Here is a 20455-nt window from a genome sequence, read left to right as displayed (position 1 = left end):
TTCTGTAAGATTTTGCAAGGTTCTCTCCTGATATGTTTGGAAAGTAACATCTGTATTTTCATGGACCATCACTGGAGGCTAACAGTATAAGCAAAGTCATCAATTTATAATTAGAATGCATTTCCTAAGAATGGTCTTGCCAAGCCCCAGTACAACTTGGGACTCTACTTCACTGCACCATTTTAAATTTATTTTCTGGATTCTTCACACACCCACTAGTAATTTTCAGCATTATGGTTATATTGGATTTTGGCTTTTCTGTCTTAATTTTATCTTCCTTCAGTTTTACCCTTATCCTCCATCAAAACTTTTATGTTGTTGCCAAACCAAGGACCTCAAAGAACCTGCTTGCTGACTGGGAAAGTCAAAAGGAAAACCTATACAGAACTTTGCATGAGTCCTCTTTCTTTTTATTATATTTAATTTCTCCCAATTGTCGAAGTAGCAATTCATGGAGATATAGCAAAATTTAATGGCAACCCTTTCTACCTTTATTTACATGTTTCCAGTCTTGCATTAAGCTGCCAAAGCTCTGTTGGAGTTGACATTCAGGGTACTTAGGACGCCCTTTGGCTGAGGTGTGTGCCATCAGTACACCGCCTATCCTGGTGAGGGCAGATGGGTACCACTGGACTCAGAGAAACATGCCAGACCTGTAGTTAAAATGTTTTTTCTGTTTTGTTACCTGTTGACTCCAAAGGAGGATGGTTAGCAAAATATGTGTCCGAAAAACTAGTATAGAGCCACAAACTTAACATCTTGAAGAAAGGCAACCTTACAGAATACTGGCTCCTTTGAATAGAGTCCCTCCTGCCCTGACTCTCCACAAGCTTCCTCCCCAGACAACCTGGTCTCTCTCGAGGTCTCTCTCGAAGGCCTGGCGTGTGGAAGCAATAGGAGTGATGCCTTCCACCCCCTTGCCCCTGGAAAGAATGTTTCTAACATCTCGCTTATGTGGTGACGTTTAGCTCGCCGCCTGCAGCTCAGCCCATGGGAGAGCAGCGTCGTTAACAGATTGCTGACGCCCACACATTCGTTCCTGGCCAGAAGTAAAAGCACAGCTGCCTTGTCTGGAGATACAGGTAAAACGGTCAAGGTGCAACTTTCTGCTGAGGTAAAGTCCTCCTCTAACAGCATCTCTGAGCCACCTGTACTCATCTAATCACATCTGATTTTTCCCATTGTGTGCTTCTCCTCCTCCTGGTGGAATGGCTTTGGAATTGTGTCTGTTGGTGTTGGTTTCATGGCCCCGGTATTGTTTCCTCTTAGCATCCATCTTAGAGTCTTATTTGGACACCAGACGCCAGGCAGACAAAGGATGCCCCTCCCTGTAATCAGATGGCTTCAGAGACTTCTGTCTGTTCATAATGTTACCAGAAAATCCTGTCCCTTACCCACCTTTCCTCCTGTCCCTGCATCTGAGCAGATGACCAAGGGTAGAAATAATTTAATATTTAATTCTAATTTGTAGACTTGGGAATAAAGTCAAAGCACAGACCAATTTAAGCATAGCGTTTCATAGTATGGCTGTGGTCTAGCCGCTCATCCTCCCTGGGCTAGTCTTCTATACGTAATTGAGTACCATTTCAAAACTAAATGTTGGAGAAGGCTAATTACAGTGTTCTTATTTGTTGCACACTTTGAAAATATATAAAATGTTCCAAGTACTGGTTATTACAGTTAGTTGTAACTCCACTACTTTTTCGAAATGTAAAACGTGCCTGAATGAACCAACTAGTTTAATGAGAAGTTAGTATAGAGTCTGTAGCTGGGCAGAAAGATAAATATTGGGCTTTTGGCAGCATCTCTCTCATGGTGAGCTGATTTAGATTTTCCCAAATATCTTTGGGCATAGTTGGTGTATCTACGTAACCAGCCCTCATCTTTGACACATAGGAAATTGCATAGCCTCTTCATAAAGCTCCCTTTCAAACAGCTTCGCCTCTGCAAGCCTCTTCATGTTCACTAGCCCTCTTTATAAATAATAATTCTTGGTGGTTTTATAATGTCTTTCATCTATGGTGCCCAATGAGCTAGTTTCAACGTGAGTTCTCACAATACCCCTGGGAAGCAGTCAAGAAAGCAAGTGCAGGCATTCCCACCACCTGCCTATGGAAACCAAGCACATTGACACTTGGAAAATTGATGGACTAGATCTTAAACATGCTTACCCCTCCATCCTCAGCACCCTCAGTGATGCTCTGTCTACAATTGTGCATTCAACTAGCTGGACCATAGTGATCTGTATTTTCTGTAAAGTCAGTCTCCTGTCAGCTGTCACATTGCATCTGAGATTTTTCTGGAGGAAAAATTATAGTTTATTTCAAGATGGTTTATTTTTATGCCCATGAATGTCATCCTTTTTTATGTAAGTCATGAAAGCTTTTCTTTATGTCCAGCTAATTGAAGAAACTGCTTTTCAGTCCTATTTCATAGGATCGAAATTGTTTATGGCTCTCATACTTCCGAACCTCCACATTGTGTGTGGTTTCATACTAAAGGACTGCCTCACAGCTAAAAAAAATTGTCTTTCTTTGCTCTTTCTGTCATCACTAATTTTTGTCAATTCTTTCACTCTTCCTCTAGTCTCTTTCAACACCATTTCCTCATTTTCCATGCATTCTACTTGCCCATCTTCCCGCCTTCCTTCTTCATTGTTATTCTCAATCAAGGTGCTTTTTAATCTGCTAACCGGCTCTTCTTTACTTTGCAACTCCTCCATCTTCCTTTTCACAGATCAATACATTTTTGTAATTGATTTTAGTGTGAAGTAATACATAGCTTTTACTTGAGTTGCCTTTCTGTTAATACATTCTTTAGATCATTAATTGCATTGATACAGCGATACAGCTTATGTTTAATGAACCAACTGTTTTTTAATTTCCATTTGAAAACTTTTATGGAAACGTCTCTTACATTTATCTTGTCAAAAACACTTTTCCCATGACTTTTATTTTTCCATCTGCTCCCCTTGATTAGTCTTTCTTGTCTTCCCATTTTAGTGTTGTCCCTTAAGTTCACCTCATAATCCACTTGCCACTGGCAAGAGGATGACCTACATCCAGAGCCAGAGTTATAATAGCAGATCAAAAACAGCCATCCTTACCTCTAGGGTGTTCAGTGATTGCAAACTCCCAGAACAAGCAATAAGAGCAGTTGAAAATTGGAAATCAGAGTCTCAGATGTCTCACTTGTGGCCACAGCTTTGGGTTGATTATTCCTTGCTCATTTTTAAAAATATATTTAAGATACCTGTGATTATTAGAGCCCAGGATGAAATGAGTTAATACATGTAGAAATCTCAGACTAGTACCTGCACATAGTTGGCACTCAGTAAATATTATTATTATTCTACTGTGTAATTATTCTCTAAGCTGCACCCTAACCACTTGAACTGCATTCTCTGCAGCCATTATTTCATATAGAAAATCTTGAATGAGTTAAATTAAGGTACGCATGCTACCAAGAGTAGAAAGAAATACCAGTATTGTAGGAGACTTTCTCAAAGACATTTCCATAAAAGAAATTTCATGTTTACAAACAACTTTGGGATATAGAGGGCATTCTAGGGGGAAAAAGCAACTACTATATATTGCTCTTACTATTTTGTCAAATAGGCAAGATTATTAGAATAATTGATTTAAAAGTTTCAGGTTTTTCACTAGTTACTATTAAGAACAGCAATGAATTCCATGTACTGTAGCCTTAGAAGGAATTTGTAATGTTTATTTTAGCCAGAGGAGGTTTCTTGAACAATTAAATTTGAGGATTTTTGCATAGACTACACTTGGATAGGTTTAAGGATGTTTTCCTCCTTTCCTTAGTGTTAACTGGTCAGTATGATAAAGAATGAACCAGAGGCATGGTGAGATGGCCTTACATCCAGGATGGTCTCAGGAAATGCTCCATTGATACCCCCCAAAATTATTACTTGCCAGTAAAGGGAAAAGAAATCATACTTCTGTGCTCCATTCCTTTTTCAGTGTCAGACCCATGGCCTCAGAGCAGGGTTATCTAATGTTTCCTGATCCTTTGGCAAGGTTAATGGCCTCTGGCTGTGCCCTGGGCCGTGTGTGCCTCTCTTGGTCATTAATACCACCGAAGTGCCTTGTGCCAGGATATTCTTTAAATGCGTTTGATTGGCATTTGGCGTTTGATTGAGGTTTACGTTAATGAACTCTTTCTTCGTCTGGGAAGTGCGATTGCTTTGTTGTGGCACTGAAGAAAAGGTTATTTTCAAATAGTTATCCATGTGCTCACAACAAGCCAAGGAAGGAGACGTCTTCCTTCTTCACAACACTAAGGGAAGCTTCCTCCACCATTAAGGTCTGAAGCGAAGCTTTATGTCAGCTTGCAAGTAAGACACATACTCTTTTAAGGAGAACTGAGGGTATGCAAAGTGTTTTAGCTTATCCAAGAAATAGAGTTCTGTTTTCAGATGATAGGGAAAAAAAGAGTTCAGTTTCCAGTCTGTCCACTGCCTTGACCATTCAGTGATAACCAGAAGGTGCTGCAAGGCATTTAAAGAGAACATAGAAATAAAGATGCAATCTGAAGAACTGTCTATAGATTAAAAAATAATAACAAATATTTTAGCTATAATTCTAAAGTTAAGATTACCTTGAATTTGTCCTGTGAACTTTTGAATTTTTAATTTATTAATCCTATTCAGTTGACATAACAGTGTCTTTAAAGGGTTGCTACATTAGCTAGAGTTGGGTAAAGTAATTTTACAATGTGGTTGAAATACATAGTATTCCCCTCAGTAGTCTTATTTAACTGTCTTATTTTTTGCTGGAAAACAAGATTTCTGGATGAGATCTGGGCCTTAGAACATTAGTACCCACATATCTGATACCTATGCAGTGTTATATAAGTTTCTTTAAACCCACTGTTGCTCAGAATCACTTGATTAATGACAACATTCCTTTGAAGGTGAATAGCCAGAAACTATGTGGTTTTTAAATATATATATATTCCATCTTGAGTAAAACTGTAACACCTATTCATGATTCAACTTTATTTTGGATAATTCTAACATATGTATGTTCTATTCACTGTTTTAAATGATGACATTCCATTTCCCCATACGTTCTGCTGCTTGTTATGAACTATCAAATGCCTTGGCTTTTGGGAAAACCCAGAAACATGCATTTGATTTGCCTTTAGATAGATAAAACATTTGCAGAATTTTGGTTTCGTGGAAATTATTAGTTGTTCTTGTAACAAGTCTTAGCACCCGATAAGACTTGGTCAAGTAACATTTTAAAAATTCAGTTGCTTTTTTCCCACTGGCTGTTGAATTTTACTCCCGAAATAGTTGTAGTAAATCTTGCTTGCCTGCTGCTCTCTTGCTGTCTTTCCACCTTTTGTTCCATCTTAAAGCTAACTAGGAAAAATCTGATTATAAACAATCCTTATCTTAAAATTATCTGTCACTAATATAGCGTTTTACCAGAACCATCTGTTCATAGGAACATAAGGCCATTGCTTTCTGTAATTATTGGCTGACATCTGTCTGTATCTTTAGTCAGTATTTAAATAGCCAAATAGCTTATATATTCCAGATTTTTCACTTGGACGTGCCCTCCTTTGGACACGCAGTAAACTGACAGGACCGTGAGGAGAGTTGAGTATGATGGTTCTGGACACCTTTAGGTAATAACATCTTCTCCCTACTTTTCTCTCTATCTCCGCTTTGCTCCTCTTCCTGCTCCTGCTTTTTGGCTTTCCTTCAACTGCTCCTCTGGCACTCTTGTGTGTAAAACAATCACCTGCACCCTAGTTATCCCCATTTGTCCTCGTTCAGCATCTTGCAGCCCCATCAACATCATGCCCTACAAAGCTGCACACTCTAGAAATCCGACGGAGCGACCAAAATTCTTTGTAACAGCGCCCGAGGGCTCCGCGCGAAGGAGGACTGTTCACGGCACAGCGGTGAGTAGCGGTTGGGAGCAGCCTGGCGAGTCGGTGCTGTTTCTGTGCAGAGTGGACACCGCCCCGAGGTGCAGTGTGTGGATGCAGGAGCGGGCGCTGGTGACATCCATCCCCCTATCCATCCCACCAGTCTTGAATCTGGCTGGCTGGGCGGTGCTGTCCCCACACTTCCTCTCCATTTGGGGACTTTTGCTCCCCCGGAAAATTTGAGTTTGAAAAGGAAAACTATTCTTTGTTCAAGCATGTCTGGCGGCAGAACCATTGTGTGGGTGCCTCCTTACAAATAAGTACAATGCCAGCACACTTTATCTCTGAATGTAAGAAAGCCTTTGAAGGGGAAGAGGGCCTGAACTGCTACCTCTGCATTTTATTCCAATCGTCTCCGGAAGCTGGTTGAACTCTAAATGCAGTTCACTAAAAAAGCAAGAGAAAGCATTTTTGTCTGTCTAGCTAATTCCTGTCATGGTCCAGATCTTAAAATGTAGTAACGAAGTATTTTGAAAACACTAGTTAGTCACTAAGTAATTCTTGAAAGGCCATTGGGCTGTGCTATGGCCTCAAAGTTTGCAAGTGAAGAATGTAATTTGTACTTGTTATTCCTGGCAAGGTGGCTGAGCTAACGCTAATTTTCACCATGCTAGAAGTGCAGTGAGGTCACTTGTATGTCTCCAGGAATCTTTCTTCTTTGTTTTAAACTGTGTGTTATTTGGTAGCTGTTGAAAGATGTAGACATTGTTCCGTGGTCTTCAGACATTGCACTTTAGTCTTAAAGGACTCCCCAGTCAACCAGAAGATCTCTTTGCCTCTCTCTCATGGTAATAGCATGGCTCGTTTAATTGAAAAGCTGGAATCTCAATCTTAACTTCCCAGAGCAATTCTGATTTATAAAGCTGATGGACACTTAAAAGGATTTTGCTTAGACTTTTGAGGATAATTTAAGGCTTGTGAGAGCTTGATGGCTTTGCCTACAGGCAATTTTCTTTCAAGCCCTTCAGGCTTTCAGGAATCAACATTTAATTCATGATTGAGTCAGGCCTCCAGCGCTTCAAGCTGAAGGTGAAACTGCCTTTGATGTTTGGGAGGTGTTCCATAGTTAGCACACTGGTGCTTCAGAGATCCTAGCTGCGGACAAAAAGCAATGGTGAAGCAGAACAGCTTTGGCCCCAAACACTGGATACTTACTGGGTAGGGAAAAGCATTTACAAAGGCAAAATATCTTGTTACGGATAAAAACAAAAATGAACACTCCAAGAGGGAAGGATGACAGCTGACCCTTGGCCATCAGATTAAATGAGAGGGATTTGTCATCATATGATCCAAAACCTATACTTTCTTACTGGTTTTCTTTTTTTCTTTCTTTCTTTTTTTTTTTTTCCTCTGTAGTGCCTTCCTCCTCTTTCTGTATTTGATCTACTGGGATCACAATATTTAGGCAAATACCTACTGCCAGAAAACGACTCACAAATTATTTATACCCCAGAGCTGTGCTGTGGAATTCAGCGGAGCACTTGAAAAGTGACTATGAGACTGACAGATCAAAGTTTAAATTTAATTTTCTTTTTGAAAATGTTTAATTGTGACAAAAAACTTACCAAAATGTACCATCTTAACCATTTTTAAGTGTACAACAGGTATTCACCTTGTTGTGCAGCCAGTCTCTAGAACTTTTAAAATCTAAAACTGAAACTCTAGCTATTAAACAACAACTTTTCATTTTTTCCTCCCCCAGCTCCTGGCAACCACCATTCGACTTTCTGTTTCTATGAATTTGACTACCCTGGATGCCTCATACACATGAAATCATACAGGATTTGTCTTTTTTGTGATTGCCTTATTTCACTTACCGTAATGTCCTTAAGGTCTGTTCTTCATGCTATAGCATGTGACAGGATTTCCGTTCTTTACAAGGCTAGTAATACTCCATTGTGTGTGTATCTACACATATAAGTGAGTATGTTATGTAAATACACACATGTATATATGTATATACACACCACATTTTGTTATTCTGTTCATCTGTTGATGGACATTTGAGTTGCTTCTGCCTTTTGGCTATTGTGACTAGCACTGCCCTGAACATGAGTGTACAGATAATCTCTGTACTGAAGATCCTGCCTTCAGTTCTTTTGCATGTATACTTAATTGTTGGGTCTTATGATAATTCTATTTTTAATTTTTGGGTGACTGCTATAGTGTTTCCCATAGTGATGGCACCATTTTACTTACATTCCAACCAGAAGGGTATAAGGTCTTCCACTTTTTTCACATCTTCACCAACACTTTTTTTTTTTCAGGTTTTTTTGTTTGTTTGATCATTTGTTTTAAAATACTAGCCTAATGCATGTGAGATGATATCTCACTGTGGTTTTGATTTGCATTTCTCTAATGGTCAATTATGGTGAGCATCTTTTTATATGTTTAATGGCCATTTGTATATCATCTTTGGAGAAATAGGTAATCCAGTCCTTTGCCCATTTTTCAATCTTAATCTTTAGTTTTTTAATCATAATCTTTAGTAATTTGATCTTAATATATTATGGATATTAATCCTTTATCAGATATATGATTTGCTAATATTTTCTCCCATTTTATAGGTTGCCTTCTTACTCTGTTGATTTTATCTTTTGATGCACAGTTTTTAAGTTTGACGTAGTCCCATTTGTCTATTTTTGCTTTTGTTGCATGTGCTTTTGGTGTTGTATCCAAGAAATCATTACCAAATCTAGTATTATCTGCTTCCCATTTTCTTCTGGGAATTTTATAGTTTTAAGTCTTTTAGCATTTAGGTCTTTAATCATTTTGAGTTCACTTTTGTATATGGTGTAAGGTAAGGGTTCAGCTACATTGTTTTACATGTGGATATCCAGTTTTCCCATCACCATTTGTTGAAAAGACTGTCTTTTCCCCATTAAATGATCTTGGCACCCTTGTCTAGGATCCTTTGACCATATACACAAAGGTTTATTTCTGGATTCTCTATTCTATGCCATTGGCCTATATGTCTGTCTTTATGACAGTACCATACTGTTTTGATTACCATAGCTTTGTGATGTATTCTGAGATCAAGGCATATGAGACCTCTAACTTTGTTCTTCTTTTTCAAGATTGTTTTGTCCATTCAGAGTCCCTTGAGTTTCCATATAAATTTAGGATGGATTTTTTTTCAATTTCTGCAAAAAATGACATGGGCTTTTGATAGGGATTGCATTGATTCTGTAGGTTGCTTTGGGTAGTATTAACATCTTAGCAATAAGTCTTCTAGTCCATAAATGTAAGATGTCTTCCTATTTATTAGTATCTTCTTTAATTTCTTTCAGCAATGCCTTCTAGGTTTCACCATGGAAGTCTTCTACCTCCTTGGTTAAGTTTGTTCCTAAGTAATTTATTCTTTTTGATGCTATTGTAAATGGAATTATTTTCTTGGTTTCCTTTTCAATTTTATCTTTTATTTTAATCAATTTATATTTAAATTCATATTGTCACATGTGGCCAGTGGCTACCATTTTGGACAGGGACAGGGTAAATGCAGAGCGTTTCTGTCATCACTGGTCTCTTGTATAGTGATGCCCTGGAGTATCTGACTCTGTTGTCTCTCTTGAGGGTTGTTTGCATTCTAAACCTAACTCTAATTGTAAAGTTAAAGTCTTTGCCCTGATGGTAAGTTATCCAGACCATTGACGTGGGCAGCTTGCTGCACATGTTCCACTCTAGCCTTGTGGAAATTGTTAACGGGAAAGATTATTGTACAGACTGTTGGCTATTAACTCAGATCAGGATGAGAATCAGGAGCACCTTTACACGTGTGGTACACCAATAGGTAACTGGGTGCAAGACCAATGGAAAGACATTTAAAAGTACTAAGAGGATAACAGTGTCTACCTGCCAGGGAGGGTGTTATCTCAAATACTGAGCATTTTTCCAAACTGTTCCTTCCTGCTCCCCTTACCTCTTTAAGATGATTAAAGGGAGGCCAGCTTTAGAGAAGAAAGAATTGGTTCAATTGCACTTTAACAGAAAGAAGACTCTGAGGATTATACACCTCATTAAATTTTCTTTCTTTTTTTTTTTCTTTTTTTTTTTTTTTTTTTTTTTACTATTTTTTTAATGGAGGTACTGGAGATTGAACCCAGGACCTCATGCATGCTAAGCCCACGTTCTACCACTAAGCTACACCTACCCCCCTGGATTATACACCTTTATGTAGGTTCGTTCGCAGATGCCTGTCTTATCAAGGCACAGATGATGTGATCAGTCCCCAAATCCTCCATAACACAAGTTACCCTTCCTGACTTACTTTCTCACTCAGATCTCTTTTTGATCTGACTTAAGCTAAGTTAAAATGTTTCAAGAAAAAGGAAGAAATGTGACGTGAGGAACTTAACCGCAGAGTCCCTTGGGAAGAGCCCTGGGCCTTCCACTCTGGGGATTGATTTGCCACAGGCATAACTGCCACCCTGTACACTTAACTTGTCAAGAGGGTTCCATATGGTGGCTGCGGCTCCTGCTACCCAAGGACCGCAGCTGTTCTCTGAGGCCCATCGCCTGCCTCTGGTACCAGAGACAGAGGAAAAGGGTGGCCATGCAACCGCAGGTGATACAGAGCTGGCACCCACTTGGCGCAGCTCTTTCCTGCCCCATTCTTGATCTATTTTACTTAGAAGTTCTGGGGAAACATTATTTGACACTGGGATGTTTTTCCTCCACTTATAGCCCAGTCCATCAACTAGGATGCTACTAGGGAAAATGGAGATAAGCAATTAGAAGAGAGGCTAAAGGGAGTAAAAGGGAAGGGAAGGAAGGAGGGAGTTGCTGCTTGAGCCAGGCAGAAAAGGAGGGGACAGAAGGTACCCGCCAGCTTACTGGCCCTGAGGCCGCTCCTGCCCTCCACCCTTGCGGGTGGCTTTCCTGCAAGAAGCCCACAGAACGACAGACTGACAGGCATTCACACAGGTGCCTCCAGCAAGCATCCATCCACACCCCAGAACATTGCCAGCAATGTTCCAGATACTTGGAATGAGTCTTTCTCTTCCATTGTGCCTTTTTTTTTTCCTTCTCTCTTGTGTTGCCTTTACACTGTCAGTACACTTCTGGGTTTCCTTTTGCCCATTTCAATATAGGAAAGGTATAATTTCTCTGACTGAATTCCTAGTGTGCAGTCAGAGGGGCTGATGTTTTTGGCCCACCCTCGGATTTCAATTTCATCCCTAATGAAGAAGACTAAAATTGATTAAAATTCCTCACTTGAACCTGACTACTCCTTCAAGGACAAGAAGACACTAGGTGAGGAAGGACTTGTTTGTATAACATCAGCATAAAGAAAAAAATGAATTAATGTCTGATATAGCAGACATGTAAATTAAAAAAAAAAAAAAAGACTGAGCTATAGTATGTTCCAGAGTGGAAAAAAAAAAAAGAAAATTGCTAAGGAATGAAAAGAGATAAAGGTAGGGGGAATAAACTAGAAATGACCTTTATTTTGACATTTGTATGGGCTAAACCAGACTATGAGAGATTTTGCTCCAGGTAATTTTAGAAACAAAGTACTATACAAAGTAAGTGCTTTCTAAAATTGCGCTTTTGTTTTATTTTGTTTTACAGATATAAGTCTAGATCATATGTCCAGAACCTTCTTATTAGGTCAAATTGTGTTAATTCATTTCTAATGTTCAGTTTTAACCTAATAGAGGCCTTTTGTTGGGTGGAATGGATATATATGTCAGAGATTGGAAATTTTCCAGTCACTGAGTGGATTGCAGCTCCACTATTGAATACTGTGAATGTGTTTGTCCCGCTCATGGAAAAATCTAATTATTGTGTTTCTCTGACCTCAGGGCTATAAAAGAGAGAGGGAGAGAGAAAATGTACCCTTCCACCTCACATCCAGCTTCCGAAGGGCTCTATCTCCATCTCATCCCAAAGCCAGGTCTCCAGCTTCCTACCGACTTTGGTGAGTGAAATGTAAGAGGCTGGCTGGGTTGTTCCACGTTGGAGAATTGGTAGCCTGTGTCCTCTGAAAGGAAACTGTTCTCCCCACACTGTTTAGCCTTCACTTAGGGAGTAACGTTTTTCCTTAGAGGCAAGAAAAAAGAAAACTGGAATGAGTCTCTAAAGTGAGTATTTTTGAGTTTGCCACATGACACATTCGCCTAGTTCAGTGTGTTCATTTCTCTTCCCTGTTGGCGTTCCAGGACTATTACATGGTAGAGGCGTGGGGAGAGGAAGGCTCAGGCAAGCCCGTTCTAATGTGGCCCTTCTCTTTACTTTCTTTGTGGCCCAGGCTCCCATCCAAGTCCTTTCCCCATTTGCCTGGCACACCCAGACCAACCTCTGCGTCTCCTGGATCAGTCAAAGCTGCCCCTGCTCAGGTCCGGCCCCCCTCCCCCGGCAACATCCGCCCCATCAAGAGAGAAGTCAGAGTGGAACCCGACAGAAAAGACCCTGAGAAAGAACCTCATAAAGTTGCCAACGAGCCCTCACTGAAGGGCAGAACACCTTTAGGGAAGGTAGAAGAAGCCACAGTTGAAGAAGGGACACCCGTCGAAGCAGAGGCTGCCCCTGGTAGGAGGCGGCTGGCTCACGGTGGGCGTGGGTTGCTCTCTACTCACTCGTACTTTTTCTCTCGCACAGCTTTTATTTAGCTTGTTCCTTCTTTCATTTTTTTTATTTTTAATTTTTCCTTATTGAGGGCTTGGAAGTTTTGCGTGTCCAGAAGGGCCAATTTGGGGACCTTTATTTGAGTATAATTTTCTTATATATATGAAGAAAGAATTGTACATCCAAAAGTATATTGTCAGAGCCACAGCATATTAATTCAGGTGTGGTTTATGATTCCTTTTATTGACCGAGTCCAGTGTTTGACAAAATGTGGTATTCAGAGCACCTGCATCAGAATCACTTGTGTTAGTTATCTCTTGTTGTGTAACAAATTATCCCCAAACCGTGCAGCTTATAAAACAACGAAGTTACTATATCAGGCAGAGTCTTAGGTCAGGAGTTCAGGAGCAGCTTAGCCAGGTCGTCAGACGATGGCTGTCAGCACGTGGTCTTTGTTTCCTGACACGTTAACCTCTCCAGAGGATTGTTTGATGTCTTCACAGTCTGTCCGCTTGCTCTTGCTAGCGTCCCCCAGAGTGAGTGATCTGGGAGAGAGAATCATGAGGAACCCACAGTTATCTTTTATGCCTAGTCCCAGAAGTCACACACACACACACACAGAAGTCACAGTTTCTGTCACACTGTTCATCAGAAGCAAGTCACCAGGTTCAACTCACACTCAAGTGGAGAGGATTAGTCTCCACCTTTTAAAGGGAGGATTTTCGAAGAATTTAGGCAAATATTTTTAAACCACCACATCTATAATATTTCAAACTATAGAACCCTGGCTCTACGTCAGACCTACTGAATCAAATAAATAGTGTATCCAAGGACTCTGGGGGATACTAGGCTCGTCTGTTGACTCCTGTGCAGGACTGTCACATTAAATTAGAGTGGCCAGTTACCCTCTGCATATTGGAGTTTAAGGACCACTGGCTCACTTAGCCTGTGTGCTTGACAGAGATCAGAATTTTTTCCAGAAGACCCAGTGGATCTCATCTCTACCAGGCTAACCAGGTGCTATTTAGATGTTTAAAATCATCTGGAACTAGAAATTCAATATATCCTGTTGCAAGTTGTCTTCATTCCAAAGTTTCTCCTTAAGACTTAATTTGAAGTTAGAAGGTGGGGCAAAGATAGAATAGATGACTGAAGACAAATGATAGTGTTGTTAGGGAATGGAAGAGTCCAGTGTTTGTTTGCATGAAGTGAAGAAGAAGAGAAAGGCCAGAAGGTGTCCTGAGAGCAAAGAAAGATGTGTGAGAGCAGAAGGAGAAACAGAAACCTTGAAAGGAGGGTCTGGAGTGGTCAGGTACCAGAGATTACACATCACCATGGGCCTCTGTAGGGCTCCCTGCTACATCAGCCCTGTGGGTCATTTTCCAGAGTCCAAATAAGGTCGGAGAACTCCTGCTTCTATCTCACATCTTCGCATGAGGCCTAGCAGTGGAGCCCCGTGTTGTATAAGGAATACAGGTGCGGGTTGCTGAAGAGACCCTTGGCTCTGCCTTCCTCAGACTTGGAGACGGCTCTGAGTAGACAAAAGGGACCATCTTCCCAGCCTGAATCTGGGCTCCTGTTACGGGCACTGGGAATGGTCACCAAAAGCCTTGAGTCCACTAGTGATGAATAGTCACTAAAGAAAAGGAATTTTTTTTAATGCAATGAAAGGCAAATGGAAGATCTCGTCTTCTTTTTTGCTGGGGGTATAACTTCCCACAGAACCTAACGTGAGGTTCTATACTCAGTACACATTTGATATATGTTGTTAACTGATTTAACTTGTATAAAAATAAGACTTGGTGACAGAGTGTCAGCTTCGGATGTCTCACTTACACACACAGCTTTGTGTTATCCGTTGCCCGGTGACAGACAGAATACAGTGAAACCGTGAGAACACACAGTGATAAACGTTCCCTTTTCTTTTATAATGTTGAATTCTAGGCCTGGGGAGTGGGGAATGCTCGTTTTTGTCTTGTTCTTTGGCTTTTGTTTCCAGTCGGTTTCTTCTTGTACCTGTTTGTACAGCTGCTCCAGCGGCAGCCCCAGCTCCAGTCCCAGCCTCCGAACCAGCGCCAGGTCCAGCCTCAGCCTCCACGCCAGTCCCGTCCCCCACTGTGACTGCCAGTACTTCTCCTAAGACCTCTGCAGGCACCACCGACCCGGAAGAGGCCACGAGGCTGTTGGCAGAGAAGAGGCGGCTGGCCCGAGAGCAGAGAGAGAAGGAGGAAAGGGAGAAGAGGGAGAAGGAAGAGCTGGAAAGGTAAAGGAGTGACACACTGCATACAGACACCCTAGTGACACCTCGGATTAAATCTTCAGTCAGAAGACGTGGTAGTAGTGTTGAAGGTGAATCAGTTGTTTCAGAGTTACTCTTCCCCGGTGTTCCTCTGACCACTACGTGACTTTATTAAGTCACATTTTCTTATTATAATGACAGTAGGACAAAATTGATGAAGAAAGATTTAAAGAAAAAAAAATTCCCATCATCTTACCAGATTTCAATAATTGTGTACATGTTGGGTAACCCTTTCCAGTCTCTGTGAACACTGTGTGGGTGTGTATGCTGACATCAGTAGATACATACACACGTGTATTTGCACAGTCATAACCACAATAGAGGTACAGTTGTGCGGTCTGAGTATTTCATTTGACATAGCTCTCATCTCCATATTTCCTCGTTATCTTTCCTCGTAACCATTTCTCATTTACAAAATATTTGGGGGGAGTGTTAAATTCGTTACTCAAAAGTCACATTACTGGATTAAACAATCCAACTATCTCAGCCTTTAAAGATAGTTCTGTTGCAGATCCTTCTGAAAAACAAGCTCTCCTCCGAATCTTGGTGGATACATTCTGCGTCTGTCCACCCGAAGGCAACGTGAGGCTGTGGAGGGGAGGAGGAAGAGAGGATGGCTCCCCATGTGTCCAGTGGAGACTTGGCCAGACCGCCCAGCAGGCTGTCCTGGGGATAACCACTCACTTGAGCCTCTCCAAGGAACTCCCCTCATGCATCTTGAGCTTGGGTTTTGTCTTTTTCCAGACAAAAGAGGGAGGAGTTGGCTCAAAAGGTGGCTGAAGAGAGAACCCGCCGGGAGGAGGAGGCCCGCCGGCTGGAAGCAGAGCAAGCCCTGGAGAGGGAAGAGCAGCTGCGGCAGCAGGAGGAGGAGCGGGCGCGGCGCGAGCGGGAAGAGATGGAGCGCGTCCAGAAGCAGGTGGGGTCCGGACTGGAGATGCGGAGAGCGGCAGAGAGGGGCGGAGAGGGGTGGCGCGGATGAGTAGAGGAAGATGTTGAGCTTAGCGCTAGGAGTGCCCTGTCTCCTGCGCGCCCTTGGGGTCCGCACGTTCTCCACCTGCCATTCTTACCCCCAACCCTGGGCGCCCGGGGACCGCTGGGCAGCGGGCGTATCCAGCCTGTTTGTAAGAAGCAGATGCCGACTTCCTGTTTTCAGAAAGAAGAAGAAGCGCGTGTTCGCGAAGAAACAGAGAGGGTCCGGCAGGAACGGGAGAAGCATTTCCAGAAAGAAGAGCAGGAGCGTCTGGAGAGAAAGAAGGTAGTAGCGTCCCACGCGGAAGCCTGGCGCACTTTTTGTTCTCATTCTTCTAGACTTGTGGCCGTCTCAAGACCGAGGCACCAGCTTACTGCCGTCAGAAAGCAAATGTGTTTTGCCCATTCCAGATAAACTAAAGTAGCTCTCAGTATAAATATTCTTCACCAAAGGAAAGAGTCTTCATGTTTCAGCCTTCACCATAAAGTTCCTTCCAGTTCATGTGGCTTAAGCCAGTTCCACCTTTTTTGAATAAGTCCTGTTAAGACAAAGACAGCTGTGTTCTCCCAAAATAATAGACAAGTTTTAATGACCTGCTATTTGCTTAGTCAGAGAAGTGCACCAGACTTGCTTTCTCTATCTGATCTGTTTGCTCCATTCTTCCTTCCCTGCAGCGACTTGAGGAGATTATGAAAAGAACCAGGAGAACAGAAGCTACAGATAAGGTATTAAGATGGCCATTTTTAAACTATTCATAACGGCTTTTTTTTCTGTTTACTTTCACTTGCAATTTTAACATTAAAACATCTTTCTTTTTTCTTTATTAGAAAACTGTTGATCAGAGAAACGGAGATATAACCAAGGGAGCTCTCACTGGAGGAACAGGTATTTATTCAGTGAACTCAAATGAATTCAAGTACAGAATTTTTGAATTGACTCTCTAGAGGTCAAGATAAATCATTGATTGATTTAAAATTTTTAAAAATACTCATTGACTCAGAAGCTTAGGTGTGTCTCATCTAGTCCACAGATACTCCCTTTTATCTAAAAATCTCTAGCATTTCTAGCAGGGTTTTTTTACACCTGTTTATACTCTAATGGAGTGTTTAATATCTTAAGTCATCTTATGTTATATACATCTATGTGTATATATGTACATATCTGTGTGTATATATGTATATATGCCTGTATAGCTATGTATACACACATGATAAGAATAATTTTGAGTTTATAAAATTAAATTTAATTTATTATTTACTACCTGCTGAAGGATCCTGCATTTATATTTGCTATTAAAAACGTTAAACATTTTGACAATTTGTACTTATGACAGTTCTCAGAAATGAGTTTAAATATTATTTCTTTTAGTTCTGACTTCAGAATAGAGTTTTAAATTTGAAAGGTGTTGAAATTTCATTAGAAAGTTCATGTGCTGTAGGCTTTGGACAGAGCTGGTTAATTTCTTGGTGATTTTAAACCAAATTTGGTGTAAATAATAATAAAGTTTACTTAGTGTTTCAGTACTCAGATTCAATTACTATTTATTAAAATGCCTTCTTTGTGTCAGCTATGTCTGCGTACATTTTCTTGTTTAAGTTCCGTTGCAGGCCTGTGAGATAGAATATGCTTTATCTTGGAGTCAGCAAGCATTTTTGGAAACCTGTGTGCCAGGCCCTGTTGTAGGTGCTAGGATTCAGTGTGAACAGGTCAGGCAAGGGCCTCACCTCCAAGGAGCATTCAGAATGAGTGATAGGCCTGGTTTGCACAGCTGAAGTCCAAGTCACCAGCTTGTCAGTCAGTTCCTTCTGTGATTCCACGTGGTCTTCATGATTGTGCATACAGGTGGTTGGTCGTTAGTTCAGTATTCAGTCATCTTCTTTCCTCATCTGCAATATCAATGTGAAAAGAAAGGACCAGAGCTTTTGCGGTTTTTTTTAAAGACTGGAGTGAAGATCAAATGAAGTGATGTATGTGAAAGAACATTCTTTGTAAACTCCAGGAGTTTTCAAATGTAAAATATTGGTATTTCAGGATTTGGTTTTATTTCAGTAGAGGCTACCCTCGTTTCTCAATGTCTTGATTCCTTCATAGTGAGGTTTTCATGCTCTTTTAAAGATGCCCTAATTTTATTTGTTTGGAGAGTCGCTGTAGTGGTTGCATATTAACCCCGTTGCATTTTTATCAGGTTATCTCCAAGAATGTTATAATACATGTAGGCTTGAAGCAGGCATAGCACCCAGTGGGTCATTAGAATGAGCACTTTAGGATGTAAATTGCACCAACTCAGGATTATTTGAGGAGCTGATGCTGTACTTTGTGCATGGCCAGATTCCTTGTTGGGTTTTTTATTTTTCCATCTTTCTTCTTCCTGCTATTGCCCTATCAATTCTTTGGATATTCTTTGTACCTCAGTTGGAGAATAAACAATGGGGAGAGGGAAGGTAAAATCTGTCAGTTGTCATACCTGGGTTTATCAACACTCATAATAAATTTGGTTTGCGTTAATACTGCTAAAAAGAGTCCCGAAGATTATCTAACGGATGTTCTTCTCCTGGTCCCACATGTGGTTGAGGACTGCATGGTGTCACCAGGGCTCCAAAGAGAATTCTAGGGCGGGCAGGCAGGTGACTTTTCAGACCTATCAGGAGTCTTCTCAGAGGTTGCCCATTACCAGCTTTGCCAGTGTCGGCAGGTTTTAAGTTATCAGTCTCTTCTTTGGTTCAGTTATCAGATACCTTGTACCTCTGGCAGTTTTACTGAATTTGTGCCAGGCTGTGAAATAACACTTTCTCAGAATTAGTTCAGTTATTCTCTCACATCAAGCTGAAACCATAAACTGCCACAGAGGTCCCTGAAACTGTGACCTATGTAAGGTTTACAAGACTTGAAGTAAACCTGGCCCAGAGTTTAGAGTCAGTCATCAATATTGTTGGCTTATGCTAGACTCCAGTGGGGAGCATTGAATGACTGATGACGTAGTTAGGTACAATTCACTGGCCTTCCAGGCATGACATCCCTACCATTCTAAGTGTGGGTATAACTACACTGAGTTTTAAAAAATATTTTCCATCACTTAGGTATTTCATGATGATTTGCTCCAAATCCTTCAATAAAGATGTTCAGTGTTGGCCTGATGAAATCAGCTTACTGCTTTCTTCATCAGTTGCTTTGGTTTCGGTGTTACATATTTTTGATCCAAAGTCAATTTAGTGCAAGTGAAAATAATAGCAGTACTGATTTCTACCCTTATGACGTACTGAGCAGTGTTCTAAGTACTTTGCCTGTGTTAGTGCATTTAATTTTCACATTAGCCTATGAGGTAGGTATTGTTATCCATGAGGAAACTGAGGCACAGGGCGTTTGTGGCTTGCCCAGGGTGACATAGCTGATAAGTAGTAGAGCCAGGATGTGCATCCAGGCATTGTCCCCTAGGGTTTGAGTTTGACAGTACAGTAGTAGTAACGCTTTGTTCCATCTTCTTTGCTATGTCCAGTGGTATCTGCACTTCCATGTATGACAAACTCTCCAGGACAAGGAGAACCAGCAGCCAGCCCCCATGCGGTTACCTCACACCAATCCAAAGTGACTGCGGAGAGGTGAGTTAAACAGCTGAGGCCTCTTTTACTGATACACATTAGAGCAAAGCGCTATTGCTTTTGCCCCACCAGTCCTACCAGAATTTCTGGGCTGGGCAGAATTTCAGAGTTTTAACATGAAGGTTTATTTTTATTGAGGATCATTAATTTTTGATAGAACTAGTAATTCTGTAATCTCGGAAAAGGAAAATATCTTTTTTCTTGAATCTTTAAATAGGATGGTGAGGTTTTTGTGTGACTATTAAAAAGTTACAGGGAATAATGTTGCTTTTCTTTGTATATATTTGGCATGATCTAGACCACCTTCACACCCTTTAATGATATAGAACGACTGTATTTTCACTGTACAGTGAAATCTTACAGTGAGTCACAGGTTTGCTCCATAGTAAACAAAATTTAGATGCCAGTATTTCTTACACTAGTTGTGGGTCTTCTTATTGAGGAAATAAAAGGTTGCTAACAATAGTTAAGAAAGAAGTATGGATTGAAGAAATATTACCTTTCTCTTCTCTTGCAATTACATTGACAGTGTCGTAAGAGCACTCTCAAAAATGAAAAATAAGGGTAGTCATAGCCTGTGCCTAAATCCAGTCAGAGAGAACTTGTAGGAATATTTGTAATAAATGTTCAAAAATTTCAGCTATGACTTTTTAATTTTCAGAACTTATTTAATTGTTTTATGAGTTCTTCTGCCTCTAATATCAATCTTTGCTTCCATCAAAGAATTGAAGCTCCTGAATTTAATTTTTTTCTTTTAACAGATAATATGTCTTTTAAGATCTTTTTTCTTCCAATTTTATTGAGATATAATTGACCACTGTCTGAGTTTAAGGTATTCCATATAATGATTTAATAGACATAAATTAATTTTTTTCTTAATCTAAAAACACATTTCTGCACAGCATTTTATATTACTGGCAGCAATGAAAAGATAAGTTACCCTAAGCTGGATATCCTAAGTTGTCTATTAGTCATAAAATACCTGTGGTTATCTTTCTGGGACAGTAAAAATTTTTTGATTTTGCCCACTATAATACCAAAGAAGATAACTTTACTAAG

The 20455-nt window shown here is 40.6% G+C and overlaps 1 protein-coding gene across 2 annotated transcripts in view; it reads left to right on the top strand.

Moving 5' to 3' along the window:
* Positions 1-20455, top strand: part of MAP7 (microtubule associated protein 7) — a 156361-nt gene that overhangs the window by 125693 nt on the left and 10213 nt on the right. For both annotated transcript variants that reach the window (XM_072965909.1, XM_072965910.1), the window contains exons 7-16: positions 969-1082; positions 5810-5937; positions 11769-11884; positions 12215-12495; positions 14560-14794; positions 15575-15746; positions 15984-16085; positions 16475-16525; positions 16628-16685; positions 19294-19396. In XM_072965909.1, coding sequence (XP_072822010.1) covers positions 969-1082; positions 5810-5937; positions 11769-11884; positions 12215-12495; positions 14560-14794; positions 15575-15746; positions 15984-16085; positions 16475-16525; positions 16628-16685; positions 19294-19396 — 1360 coding nt within the window. The remainder of the gene's footprint in view (positions 1-968; positions 1083-5809; positions 5938-11768; positions 11885-12214; positions 12496-14559; positions 14795-15574; positions 15747-15983; positions 16086-16474; positions 16526-16627; positions 16686-19293; positions 19397-20455) is intronic.

Source organism: Vicugna pacos, chromosome 8 (genome assembly GCF_048564905.1).
Source record: "Vicugna pacos chromosome 8, VicPac4, whole genome shotgun sequence".
In the NCBI taxonomy this organism is placed as follows: domain Eukaryota; kingdom Metazoa; phylum Chordata; class Mammalia; order Artiodactyla; family Camelidae; genus Vicugna; species Vicugna pacos.
The sequence above is the reverse complement of the archived record's forward strand: the minus strand, read 5'-3'. Positions and strand labels throughout refer to the sequence as shown.